The following is a 13,514-nucleotide window of genomic DNA, read 5'->3' as shown; positions in this document are numbered from 1 at the left end:
GTGCTTAGGAGATATAACCTGCCGCAGCTGATCTATTAAAATACAAAAGAATAAAATCATACCAAAAATAACTGTGCCTCTTCTTTCAGTTTGTCACTAAATGCAACCGCAAACCTGATAAAAGAAAAACACTTCATTATAACCCCTGTGAAAGCCATTTCAGTAAGAAGAATTTTCATTGCTGACAGCAAGTTTTAGCCTTTTTACAGGCAATGACAATTCTGACAACAATAGAGGAAAAAGCAGTGGTTACAACAGTAAAACACAAAAGTCTCTAGGCTGAGACAGGGTACGTGAGAGCAAAAAACTGCTTATGGTTTGAAGGCAAAGGATTTAAGGATGAATACACCAAGAATACAAAGAGGAAAACAAAAGGGAATGTAGAGCAAAAAACAGTGGGGAGATATTAATTTGAGCGTGTGTGAGCGTGCATTATTAAATGGGCCAACGGGCTGGTGACTGAATTTCATGATCAAGGTTTGTGTGTGAAGGCACTAACAGCGGGAGGTGGGTGGATTCAGATGTTTGAAGTCATGAGACGTGGATCTCCCCTCACTTCTCCCAGAAGGCAATTATCCCCTTAGATTTACTGGATGGACGCCCCACCATCTATTCTCATCGTAACAGAGACACCAGGCTCTGACACCAGGGCACAGGACAAGATATTGATAAGCCTGTGTGCACATTTACTTTTCAGTGTTAAACTAGGGGAGGAGAAAACACACATCCTGCTCAGCTGGGGTTGGCTTGTGTGTGCTCAGTCTCATTCTTTCATGCCAGTCCTCCAGGCACTAGAAGATCTGGTACGGATCCAGTCCTTTTTGTCCCATACATAATTGATGGCCTAGTCAATATGATCCAAATGCTTTGCAACAATTTAATATCTTGAATTGTCATTGATTTTTTTATTATTATGTCTACAACATAATGTAAGGATGGATGCTATCCCTATATTTAAAGGTGCAATATAAAACAAGGAGGAAACAAATCTGCAGATAAAGCTGTCAAACTTGGCAGTGCTGATCACAAACGAATCACAGTTCAGTCACTGCACTGCCCATTTCTCACCTCCTGACCGTGGGGTTCTGCCTAGATGGGAACACTAGATTTCCAAAAGTCTTGCGAGATTTGTACGCATTGTTTTTTCATTGTGCAAGTTGTACGAACTAATTATGTTTTATAATGTGACAGCGCTGTGGTTAATATCTGCTTAGGTTTAGGGACAAAAACACTTGGTTAGAGTTAGGGAAACATTTTGTTTTGGGTTTAAATGATCACTCACTCAAGATCTTTTGCAGGTCTGGTCTTCCCTTCTAGAGACGACCTGAAAACGGACCAAGCACCGCCCCAACTTGCATGTGTTGCTCAGTGCTGTACACATTTTTTTGCTCTAACTGGTTATAGATCAGGGGTTTTCAAAGTCTGAAACTGTGGGCCTCCCCTAAGACAAAAACTTAGAAACCCCCAACTTACTTTACTTGCTCAGTATCGCTCAATGCCTGGATGCTTATGGGGTCGTGATCAAGTTATTTGATCCCATAGACACTCAACAATTGAACCAAGATCACCTAAAATTGCTGCTTTACAAAAAAAATGTCTGTCCAAAGGCATTATTAGTTTGTGAATAACAGTAAAATAATGTTTCTCGGATCTTTTTAACCATATCACACACATTCAGGTTATGAGACCTCCTTTTGATGACTAATGTACTAATGTAATTTTTTTTCACTTCCACTCACTGAGCTTCCCCTGAAGCTGTTTGGAGGCCCCTGGGGAGGCCCCACCTCCCACTTTGAACAACTCTGCTGTAGCTCTATCCAAATGCATCCAGAAGCATTTTAGTCTGCGTGCACCAATAACACCTCTTAGAAAGGAGGAGATTCCAGACTAATTCACAAGTCTGTTTATAAAAGGACCTTATAAAAGGAGGTAACTAAAACATCACTATTTTGTCATAATAATCAAAGTGTCCCTTATTTGTCTGTACTGCCCATTTATATCACACTCACAGACCATAATTTGTTCAAACAGACCCCACAGAGCTTTGTCAGGGCAGACATGTTATCTTGTCACAGCAGGACAAACAGGTGTAACTAATAACAAGAACAATTGCTAATTTCCATCTGAATGTCACATCAAGGCCATGCCAGTGAATGAGCATGCACAATGACAGAACACTTAATCTGGCACACCTAAATGGAATGCATCCATAATTAATGTTATTAGTCACACCTGAGTTTTTCCTGCTCTGAGATGTTAAAAAGTCTGCAGTAAAATCGGCATATTAGACATCAAAAGGTGGGTCTAATTACTAGTGGTTATTAGCATGTGTTATTATGCAAATTGTGACTCTGAAGAAAACGAAAGAGATCAAGAACACAACACTTTTTCCAAAAGCATTTTTAGAAAAGAAGCACAGTCTGTGAATCAAGGAGAGAAATTCATGTGCTCCGCTATTAAGAGCTATTTGGAGCTAAATGGGTTAAAACAGTGGTTTGCAGCAACATCACCTGGCTTTCTGTAGCACCTGCTCCATAACCACACGCTTCTGCTCAACTTTCACATCTTCATTTATGTCTGTTCCGCCAAAGATAACGCCAAAGGGTACGTGGATGTCTGGTGTAAAGGTTAGGCATAAAACAGAAAGGTCCTGACATTTGTGGGACAGGTAGCAGTGTATTTGTATGTCTACTATCATGTTGACAAACACAAGTGACTGAAGGCATAGAGGTAAGCAAACAGATCATATAAGTCTGGATGTTTACCTAAGAGGAGTCTGCCTGCTCTGAACAGATGAATGGCCAGCGCTCCCTCAAATGGAGGGTCTCGAGACACGAGGTCTGCAACCTCAGCAGGAGACTGAAACTCTGCCGCATCTCTGAGCTCACAAATGTGTCCTGCTGATTCGATGTGAGACCTAAAACAAAAACAACATATTACTTTGGATGGCTGGTCGGAAGACATGATGGTTAAGCAAGCATTAAAACTTGTTTGTTCATGTGAACAAAATGCCAGAGGGGTTTAACAAACCACACATGAGAAACAGAAAGAGAATATCAAAATAAGAATTAAAAATTAGGACAGAAATAAATAAAAGATACTAGTTAAATAAAAATAGACAAAAAATACACTCATTAAGAGTTTTTAAAGCCTTCTTATTAGTGCAGGATTTAATAGTCTGAAGAGAAGCTGAGGAAAGGGTTTTAGATTTATGAATATGAAACTTAGCAAAAATAATAAGATTGATTATTTCAGTCAAACTTGAAAAAACAAGCAGAACATGCTTATTATGAATAAATGAGTAAAAAGAGGCTGATTAATTGATTAGTTGTTTGTGTATAAAATGTCAGAAAATGGTGAAAAATGCTGATCTATGTTTCCCAAAGCCCTGGATGATGTCCTTAAATGTCTTATTTATCCACCATCCAAAGATATTGAGTTTACTGTCAGAGGAGTAAATATACAAGAAAATATTCACATATCAGAAGCTGAAATCAGAGATTTGTTTTTTTCTTATAAAAAAAAAAGTATTAATTGATTACCAAAACAGTTGCTGATTATTGCAATATCTGACAACAAAAATGTTACATTAATAAACTTAGAAACCCCTCGCCAAAGTCTTTTAATGTAGTAAAAATGCTATAATAATTGAGGCACAGTTTCAGTTTGTGCAGAGCAAAATGAACATGAAACATAAATTCTATGATCTTTTAAGGGAATCAGACATTTTGCTGGTTTCTTGCTGTTGTCTACATTTGAGTTTTACCTCCCTAAATCATGTCACAGTTGAGTTACTAAAGCCATTGTCTGTGTTGGGGAAACTACTCTGAAAGCAGAACTTTTGCAACGTCCTAATTACTTCACATTGGAAGTTGAGAAATCTTGTTCATCATCCCTTTCTTTTTATGGGCCAAAGTTATTTGCAGTTTGAGTAGTTAATTACACATAAATGTCTAAAAAGTAATTTAACTATTTGAGTCACTGTGCAAATATTAATGTGGTAGAACTACCAGCAAGCTACCACATAATGAATTTAAAGTAGTTTAGTGGGTGTGAAAAACATTTTAGCGCACTGAAAAAACTGAAATAAAAATAAAACCAGTCTTTAGAAAAAGATGAACATTAACTCAAACAATAGTCTCCTTACAAAACTAATGGAAATAAAAACATATGGGAGATTAGTTTTAATCTGTCAGTTTGACCACATGCCTGACGAGGCACTGGTGTAGAGATTACTGAGACTGGGATGCCAATGAATCATTTATATTCATAGTGTAATATTATTCTGAACAGCCGATGCTATAATTTTAAAGATGAAAATAACACTGAAAGTAATACAAAACAAAACAAAACAATTGTACACTAAAGTAGACAGTTTCACAGCAACAACAACATGTTTATTTAGAGGTACAGTTACCTACACTACTGTCGCCTAAGGCAAACTAAGGTAATTAATAACTAGCAACAGCTGTCGCAGCTAGCTACTTATCAACAACGTAGGTTACCTTATTCTCTCAGCTGTAGTGTGGTTCCCAGTTTGGGGGCTGAGGCAGGCAAGAAATAGTAATTTCATAGCTTCACTAAAGGCTGGTGTGACGAGCTAACAAGTTAAAGTGTAAACATGAGTGAAAACCAGGTGAAATTATGCAGCATGAAGCAAAGCCTCTACGTGCTGTTTTAGCAGGCTCGCTAACCTGCTCCTCTATCACATTTCCTGAACTCATGCCTGCAAGTTACACCCAGAGTTAGACGTGAGCACCATACGGCTAGCTCATTAGCAGACAGCGCACACGCCTGTCATGTTTACAAGTGTTGTTTCTAGACGAGAACCCCAGACCCGCGAAAGAGCTCGCGAGAGTTTATTTTAACCCAAACTATGATCTCTCTGTATCATTAACCAAGTGTTTTCTATCCCTGAACATACTCAGATTTTAACCACAATATCGCTACATTATAAAGGTCACAAAAAAGGTGCTCAATGAAGAAAAAAAAAACTCGTATAAATCTCGCGAGAGTGTCACGAATCAAGGGTTCCTTTCTAGACATAACTTGTAAGTCCATCTCCTAAATGATCCCCCGGAAACACATGACGCTAGCACATAATGTAACCGTACAGTTGTGCTTGTGTTTCGAAGCCATCCTTTAACACCAGTCAACGAAAAAAAATCCTAACAAAGAGCATACTTCTGACACGTTTGTCGAGGCCAAAATCAGCGGTGACAAAAAATAAAAACAAAACCACACGACCACTTCCTCCTTTCGATCGTTCAAGTCAAGATAGTAACCCCAGACCTGCAAAAGCTCTCGCGAGAGTTATAATTTTTAACCCGAGTTTTGATCTTTCGTCAATATTAACTAGTGTTTTTGTGCTTAAACCTAAGGCAATCGTAACCAAATCATTAATACATTAAAAATCATTATGTATTTGGACAACATAGTAAAGACGGTCACTAATCTCGCGAGAGTTTTACAAACCTAAGGTTACCGTCTAAACACGGGCAATACAGCCGTCTGCGTGTGCGGAACAAACTTCCAAATCACATGGATAGACTGGTGTTCTTAGCATTGCAGGGCTCGTCGGGTACATTTCACTTTTAGATCTTCTCCGGAGCAACGTAAGTGTGACAGTTTGTTGACTGTGCTGTGTGTCACGCGGTAGTACTGTGACACTGTTTTGTGTTGACTTCCAGTTCTCCTTTGACGAAGTATTGATTTAAGACGAGACAAAAGTCGACATCTCAGCGGTAAATACTATCGAGGTTAATGGAGGTAACTGAAGACCACTGGGACGTGTTTCAATAATTAAAGGTAACGTAAAACCAAACTCTTTACCAAGCTAAGGCTATGCTAAAGCTAGCTGACTTGGCTATGTTAAGTGGCTTTATTATGATAAGAAAGGGTGCTGTCCATGGACAATTCAGATGTGAGATGCCACAGCTGCTCTGAGTAAACTGCAGTGATTGAGGAAGTATTCAGATTCTTCACCTCAATGAAAGTACTGCAGTGTAGATGTAATTAAAGGAAAAGTATGTAAGTACATTCAGGGATATGTGATACACATTAAAATAAAAGCGCTCTACGCAGTATAAAGAAAAGGTAACTTACCTAAGGTTTGCTGAGTGCCTGTATTACATGTGATAAGGAAGGGTGCTCTCAAAGTCCATGCTGTGTAACTGTTAAAGAATAATATATTATATCATTATGTTCTATTTTATATCATTAGATTAATGTGACTCGTATATTCATGTAGAAGCAGGATTTTACTGTTTTTGTTGGTTTAGGTAGAGCTCATTTTAAACTATTTTGTAAAGATCTGTAATTAATTAGGCATAATATGGACGTTTTTCAGCCGATATCAACAACTAGGGCTTCACAATACAACAAAATAATTGCAATATGTCAATGCACTATCTAAATTTCAGATCCAGAACAAAATTGCAATGTTTTGAAAAAGGAAAAATGTATGAGAAAAAAGCATTTTAATAAGGTACTGTAGCGCTAATGGTAAGAAATCAAATTAAAAAATAAATAATAATAGAAATTTTCCATTATCAGCAACAATTTATGGACCCTAATATTTATTGTGCATCATGCAACTAATGATTATTTCTAATCTTTAAACTCACTGCTGGATGCCACTAAATCCTACACACTCATCCATTAAGTACAGATCCTTGTTACGTTCCACCACTGGGATGACAACATTTGACTAACCTGTTTAATGTCCTCTGTATTTTCTTTGCAGGTTTGAACGTGTACTAATCAAGAAGGACCTGAGCCATTAAGTTGGTTGAGAATGGCTAACCACAGAGATGCTGGTGAGAGCACCCCTCTTTTGGACTCTGATTCCAGGAGCAGGCCGTCACCACCATCAGTTTTCCAGGGAAGAAGACTGGCATGTGCAGCCATCCTGCTGGCTGAATCATTAGAAAGGATTGCATTCTACGGCATCACTTCCAATCTTGTGCTTTTTCTCAATAGTAGTCCCTTTTATTGGGAGGGCACTCAGGCGAGCCAGGCGCCTCTGATGTTCATGGGAGTTACTTACCTGATTTCACCGTTTGGAGGCTGGCTGGCAGATGCGTACCTTGGGAAATTCTTGACAATTGCTTCAAGTTTGATCCTTTATTTTATTGGCATGTTATTTTTCCCGTTCATTTCAAATGAAAACACCAGGATACAACTATGTGGAGAAGAGATGGCATTTCCTGTGCAACCTGCAGAGTGTCTGAACTCAAGCATTACCCTTCCAAGCAATGTCACCTGCCCCGTTCGTGCCCGATATTGTGGCCCAATAATCTACGTTGGACTTTTTCTTATTGCATTAGGTGTGGGTACTGTGAAGTCCAACATCACTCCGTTTGGGGCAGATCAGGTAGAGTATGAACAGCATTACTTTCAGATCTCTCTGTCTGACTAAAGCACTTTTACTCAAGTATTGTGCTTAAGTACAATTTTGAGGTACTTGTATTTCACTTGAGTATTTTCAGATGCAGATTCAGAAGGAAATATTTCAGATTTTTCTCCACAACATTTATTTGACAGCTGTAACAACGGGTTACTTTTTAAATGTACAAATTTACAATTTACTATTCAAATTTAAAATGATGAAGATTTTATATGGAAAAAAAACACCTGATCATTTTTTAAAAATACAGTTAATTGATTTAAACAGTGGCTGGTTTAGTTTGGCTCCATTTTCATGTCCCAGATGTCTGTGAGTTGCTGATGGGACTTTCCCCGTCTAAACTTTTCAGATGGTTTCATTTAAATAACTGGGAATCCCAGAGAGATCGAATTTTTCAGTATTTTATCAGAAATCATATGTTATTAGGGACAATCACTAGTTTCACTGAAAACGTCTCGATGATTAGTATGACAGTTTCAAATTTGATTCTTATTAAAACTGTGTTTAAATACCAGGCTTTGAAAAACTCACAATAAACTCTGTCCGTCAACCAGAGTTAGCAACAGTCTTTCAGACGCAGGTGCAGCAGCTACGTGGTATGAAAACACTGACATCACAAAGGACATGATGCTGTTTCAAAATATTGAAATTATTTCAGTGTGTTTATGAGCCTTAATTGAGCAGGTGAACAAAACTTCAGTAATATTGATAACCATGATCATTTTGGTCACTATTCTCTCCCTAGGTTGGAAACCATTAGACTAAACTAAACTAAGGACTAAACTGAACTTAACTGCATGAGGAAGATACAACTAGCTAGTGGCGTTTTGTCTCACCAGCATTTAAAATTTAATAATGTATAATGCAAGTATATATTTCTTTATACTTTAAAGGGACAGTTCACCCCAAATCAGCCCCAGATATCAGCTGTAAAGATATCTGCCTTCTCTCCAATGTATTCGGACTAAACGGCACAAGTCCTGTGTTGCTCCAAGCACCAAAAAATACATTTGCATTCAGGTTTAGCATGTCTTATGATCTGGTTACTCAAGATAATTCACAGACCTTGCAGTGAGCAGTTTCATGCAGGAAGTAGTTTCTTTTTCTTTGAAATAAAATGGTTCTGGTAGATTCTTCAGTAGAAAAAAGTAGTTCCTGCATGAAACTGCTCACAGCAAGGTGTGTGGATTATTTTGAGCAACTGGGTCACGACTTTTGGAAAGAAACAGTGATTTACAATGTATTTTTTTTGTATAATGTGCCTTTTAGTCCCATTATATTTGAAAGAAGGCAGAAATCTCTCCAGTCTATCTCCAAAACTCAGTAACTCACCCCAAAGCGGTACAGACTGATAAATAAGAATTACAGGCCAGAAGAAAAATATGTATTTTTGAATTTGGGGTGAACTGTCATAATGAGTATATTTTGATTATGATACTTCTGTGCTTTTACTTAAGAAAGGTTTTAAAGGAATTTCTGTTACTTGTAATGGAGTTCTTACACATAAGAGTTTTGGTACTTTTGCTCAAGTAAAATATCTGAGTATTTCTTCTGCCACTGGCATTAAATAAAGAATACAGAGCAGAGGAGACATGGAGTTCATTATAGGCTAGGAGTTCTTTTAATAAGATTTGTTTTCTGTATAAGATCGGGTATGCAGTGTGACAGCATGGATGTCAGACATGTGATGGGATTTCTGCTGCGGCGTGACAGTCCGCTTATACATGCATGCTCTTCATCACCATACCCACTTATAAGTATTTCAGTTTAAAAGTTGACATTTCAGAGCATAATGGAGAGTCGCTGACAACCGAGAGCAAAGCCTCGTAGAGTTGTCACAACACCAGAACTTTAACCTTCTGTACGAACTAGTATAAAAGAACGATACGCAAGACCTGTTTTGATACCACGGCAAAAAGAAAAAAAAAAGTCCAAGGCACATGAAACAGGATAATTATTCTTTTAACAACTTGCACACACTGCTGGTACAGAAAAAGTCACTGAACACTGGTTTTGCTGCAAGCCAAATTTCAGGCAGGGTGATGAATACTGAACTGAACTGAACTGTGGTCTTTAATGAGCACTTTTTATATACATATATATATATATATATATAGCTTTGGTACTTTCAGTACTATCAAATGTTTGTGTTGTAGTGTTAAATGTGTTCTTGAAAAAGTATCAATACTTGGATGCTTTTGACCACCTTGAATAATACCTCTGTAGTAATATGAACTGAAACACGACACATTTGTCAGTTTAGTGAAAAAAATAATGAGTGCGACTGTGTTTACCTGCACACTTGTAAACTAGATACTGATGCACATGTAAACAGACTTATTGTCAGATTATCCAGGAGAGCATCTATAAGAACTTGTCTTAGAAATGGAGAAGTTCATCAATGGGGTCATTGTTTGTCAAAATAATCTACCAAGGAGTTGGTAAAACCTTTCAAAGGGGACTTGCAGGGTGAATACGATTAGTACTTGAGCCCTCTACGCTTATTACAAGATTTTCACATTTCCGTCAATGCTCGCTTTGATCGTGTTCAAAGACACACAATACACAACATCAAGCAAACTCCATATGTCGCAAGAAAACAAAAGAGAAACACAAGCTGGTACATCTTACAGCAGCACAGGAAAGAACAGCAGTATAGGGCATAAATGAACTACATTTTGCTGTTGCCGGTGATTGTTAAATGAAAAATCATTATGAAACCTGGCAAAATATGTTACTTTTTTATGAGTAGTGAAGATGTAATATGAACTGCAGCACTTAAAAGGCACCATTTTCCCACCAATTCTCCTCCAGCTGAAAGTCCTAATTAAGTTGCAGCAGGAGCTGTTAATACTTGAAATGTGCTCTGTTTGAGTAAAATTGAAGATTTCCGGTTACGTGCGGCTTGAATTCTGTCTAAGAAATAATTGCACCCTCTTGCAGTGTGAAAATTGCCACAGTCAATGTTGTGTTTCTTTTTTAAATTAATATGCAACTTGAACATAGTTAACATTTACTGGAGGCTGTTCATGCAGCTGTGTAGGAAGCAGATCTTCTTGAAGTGGGGTTGTATGAGGTATTTATCATAGTTACTGTACGTCTCTCTCAAGTCCTGAGGGAGGTTGTTCCATCTACTAGGGGCACAGAAACAAAAGGAGCTGCCTTTTCTTTTAGTGTTAGTTCAAAGAATGGTCAAAAGGCCACTGCTGGTAGAAGTGAGAATTGTATGTAATTAGATGCCATTTAGAGCTTTTTATACCAGTATATATCAATCAAAACAATCATCAGTTTAAGTGTTTGCTATATTTAGAATTTTTTCAAGACTTTATCTTGCTATCAAACAGCCTTTTCTGACAGGAAATCGCTGTTGAATAAGCCAAATACTGCTCTCTCCAAAGCAACCACGCTCATTTTTACCTGCAGAATCCTGGAGTTGCTGGTCTGCTGCCGCCTCGATCGATTAGTTTGTTTGTGTTATTGTGACGCTTACGTGTTTTAATGGGTTTGCTTGGTTTCACTAAAATCTCACAGTAACACAAACTAATCGATCGAGGCAGCAGTAGACCAGCAACTCCAGTGTTCTGTAAGGTGTGGAGGCTTTGGAGAGACCGACACCATGGCTTCAGGTTCCCATCAGAAAGGGCTGTCTGACAGCAAAGTAAAGTAGTGAAAATATTCCAGATGTGGTGTACAGTTAAACTGATTTTTTCCGTATCTAGAATACAATTTGCTGCTGACTCTGTCCACAGTAGTTAATATCTTACTACACCGAAATTCTTCTCTTCTTCTCCAAACTGAGAATGAGCCATCCACAATCTCCTGTGGGTAACACACTGACTATGGATGAGCACCTCATACAACTCCACTTTAAAAAAAAGTGGACTATCCCTTTCAAGTCTGGCCATGAAATAAAATACGGCATGCTACAGAAGGGAGGACACTGTATTTTTGTCCCTTTTATGAGTCACCGCAGATGTAATGTCTCTCTGTTTACTCATCATATTCTGTATTTGATTGAGGGTCAACACTGAATCAAAGCAGTAAATTAAATGTTTGTTTTGTCCTGACTGAAGGCTGCAGGGAACACGAGCACTTACTCTGATTGATCTTGTTTCAAGACCAAATGTGCATGCGGAGCTTCTGATCTACTTCTCTCTGTGTGTTTTTAATTGTACATTTAATTGCAACTGTCCCGGTAACACGTGGCGATCATGTGGTCAGTTTGAGCGTGACGATTAATTTTCTAACTGCTCCGCACAGCTGCACAGAGGAATTCCAGGAAGATGTATGCTCAGCATTGGCTTGTGAATGCCGTGACATTATCTCTCTGATAGTTAATTGTAGCTGTACCGCTGCATCCTTTGTGCTCATATATAAAAGACATATCCACTTCATCACGTGCTGATAAAATCTTTTCCTCCATGGGGATAACTGTATGTGGAATGCATCAGTGCCATTATGAGAATAATATTATTTGCCTCCGAAGACATTTAACTGAATTTATTGCTGTTTTGGTAAGCTAATGGTGTATGCTCAAAGCCACAGTCAGCAGACAAATAATAAACAGAAAGTTGCAGCTCATTTTGGTTAAATTCCCCATCATTTATCACCTTATATTTTTCATAGGGCTATAGACATTCCATGCAATGATGGAAAGATTTCACTATTAATGATTTAATTATCTCACTAAAGTCACAACTTCATGTGTTGAATTCGGTGTGAGTTCACATGTTGCAATGGATGGATTAATCACACCAGTTATCTTGCTTTTTGAGATAACCGGCACGGGCTGATAGATAAAAAATGCCACATCTGCAGACAGCCACGTCGGTGAAGCTGTTGTGGAGCGATGTTGGCGCTCCCCCTGAGAGTTTTGGGAAGGTGTTGAAAAAGTTAGTTTGGACTTTGTCATCAATGTTTATTAGATCCATGTCACACAGTGTGGCTGCAATAAACTAAGATTGCTGAAATCATGCAGACTGTAGGCATCATAAGATTTGGTCTGTCTGGATTTATTTTCATCATGTGACTTAAAAAACATACATATCAAAGTCCTGATGATCACACTTCTTTTATAACTGAAAAATGCTGCTAGTTGAGAATCAAAATTGCTCTCACAGACATTTTCAGAGTTCAAGGTCTTTTCTATAATTGTTTTATACAGTCTCCCTGTATGCTGCGCTAACTTATAATTACATGATGATGATGGTTGCTGTCATCCTGCACTGCGTTTGTCATCTCAGGTCAAAGATAGAGGACCGGAGGCCACGCGCAGATTCTTCAACTGGTTCTACTGGTGCATCAACTTAGGAGCCATCCTCTCTCTGGGGGGTGTGGCTTACATCCAGCAGAACTACAGCTTTGAGCTGGGCTACATCATCCCCACTGTGTGCCTCGGGGTCTCCTTCCTGGTCTTCCTCGTGGGTCGGACTGTCTTCATCAACAAGCCCGCTGACGGCAGCGCCTTCACAGATATGTTCAAGATCCTGGGCTACGCCTGCTGCTCCCAGAAACCAAAGGAGCCGAGCCTGCTCCGGTGAGTGTGGCGTGTCACCTTTGTAGAGATGGGAAAAAAAAAGATAACCTAAAACAGTATTGTGGTAAATTCACTCTCTCAATGACAAACAGCACGCTCACAATAACTGTGGTGTAGCAAAGCATTCATCAATCTCAATGGGAATGCTCTTTCCAACAGTGTAGCAACTATTTTTGTTCATGGCAAAGTTCAGTGGGACGGTGACTCTGCTCCATAACAATAACACAGCTAGGTGTTGTTGATAGACCTTTATGTTAAACCTTCCTTTGATCCCCCAGTATAATTCTCTTTCCCCCCCCACTGGTCCAGGCATTCATCTTCATTCCCTGCGGTGAAAAGTTATTCAGAAGTGCTGTTACTTGACTTTGAACCAAAGTAGCACAATTGGTTCAAAAACTTGACATTGAATATTTTAAGTTGGCCAAGTCCGCAGCCTTTCAAGAATTCCTTATTAAGACATTTTCTCCAGAGATGAGGATTATAGGCTTTAGAATAAAGTTTTTTTTTTCCTGTCTCTAGAAGTGCTCTTATTTCAGGGTAAGATGTTGCTGCTTAAGTCTCACACTTCAA

General features: G+C 38.6%; 2 protein-coding genes across 3 annotated transcripts in view; one reads left to right on the top strand and one right to left on the bottom strand.

The window, feature by feature from the left end:
- The window catches only part of glt1d1 (glycosyltransferase 1 domain containing 1), a 30,701-nt gene extending 25,899 nt beyond the window's left edge, over window positions 1-4,802 (bottom strand). Inside the window, exons 1-4 of the mRNA XM_084727903.1 lie at window positions 4,506-4,802; window positions 2,766-2,917; window positions 2,511-2,616; window positions 63-114 (exon numbers count right to left, since the gene is read on the bottom strand). Of these exons, the coding sequence (XP_084584029.1) occupies window positions 63-114; window positions 2,511-2,616; window positions 2,766-2,917; window positions 4,506-4,573 (378 nt within the window). The 5' untranslated portion in view covers window positions 4,574-4,802. The remainder of the gene's footprint in view (window positions 1-62; window positions 115-2,510; window positions 2,617-2,765; window positions 2,918-4,505) is intronic.
- A 702-nt stretch (window positions 4,803-5,504) lies between these two features.
- Window positions 5,505-13,514, top strand: part of slc15a4 (solute carrier family 15 member 4) — a 45,440-nt gene continuing 37,430 nt past the window's right edge. The window contains exons 1-4 of one of the 2 annotated variants that reach the window (XM_084727902.1): window positions 5,505-5,615; window positions 5,691-5,808; window positions 6,746-7,375; window positions 12,652-12,944. In XM_084727902.1, coding sequence (XP_084584028.1) covers window positions 6,797-7,375; window positions 12,652-12,944 — 872 coding nt within the window. In that variant the 5' untranslated portion in view covers window positions 5,505-5,615; window positions 5,691-5,808; window positions 6,746-6,796. The other variant, XM_084727901.1, reaches the window with a different exon arrangement.

The sequence above is a fragment of the Lutjanus erythropterus genome, chromosome 10 (assembly GCF_056507025.1).
Source record: "Lutjanus erythropterus isolate fLutEry1 chromosome 10, fLutEry1.hap2, whole genome shotgun sequence".
Lineage (NCBI taxonomy): Eukaryota > Metazoa > Chordata > Actinopteri > Lutjaniformes > Lutjanidae > Lutjanus > Lutjanus erythropterus.
The sequence above is the reverse complement of the archived record's forward strand: the minus strand, read 5'-3'. Positions and strand labels throughout refer to the sequence as shown.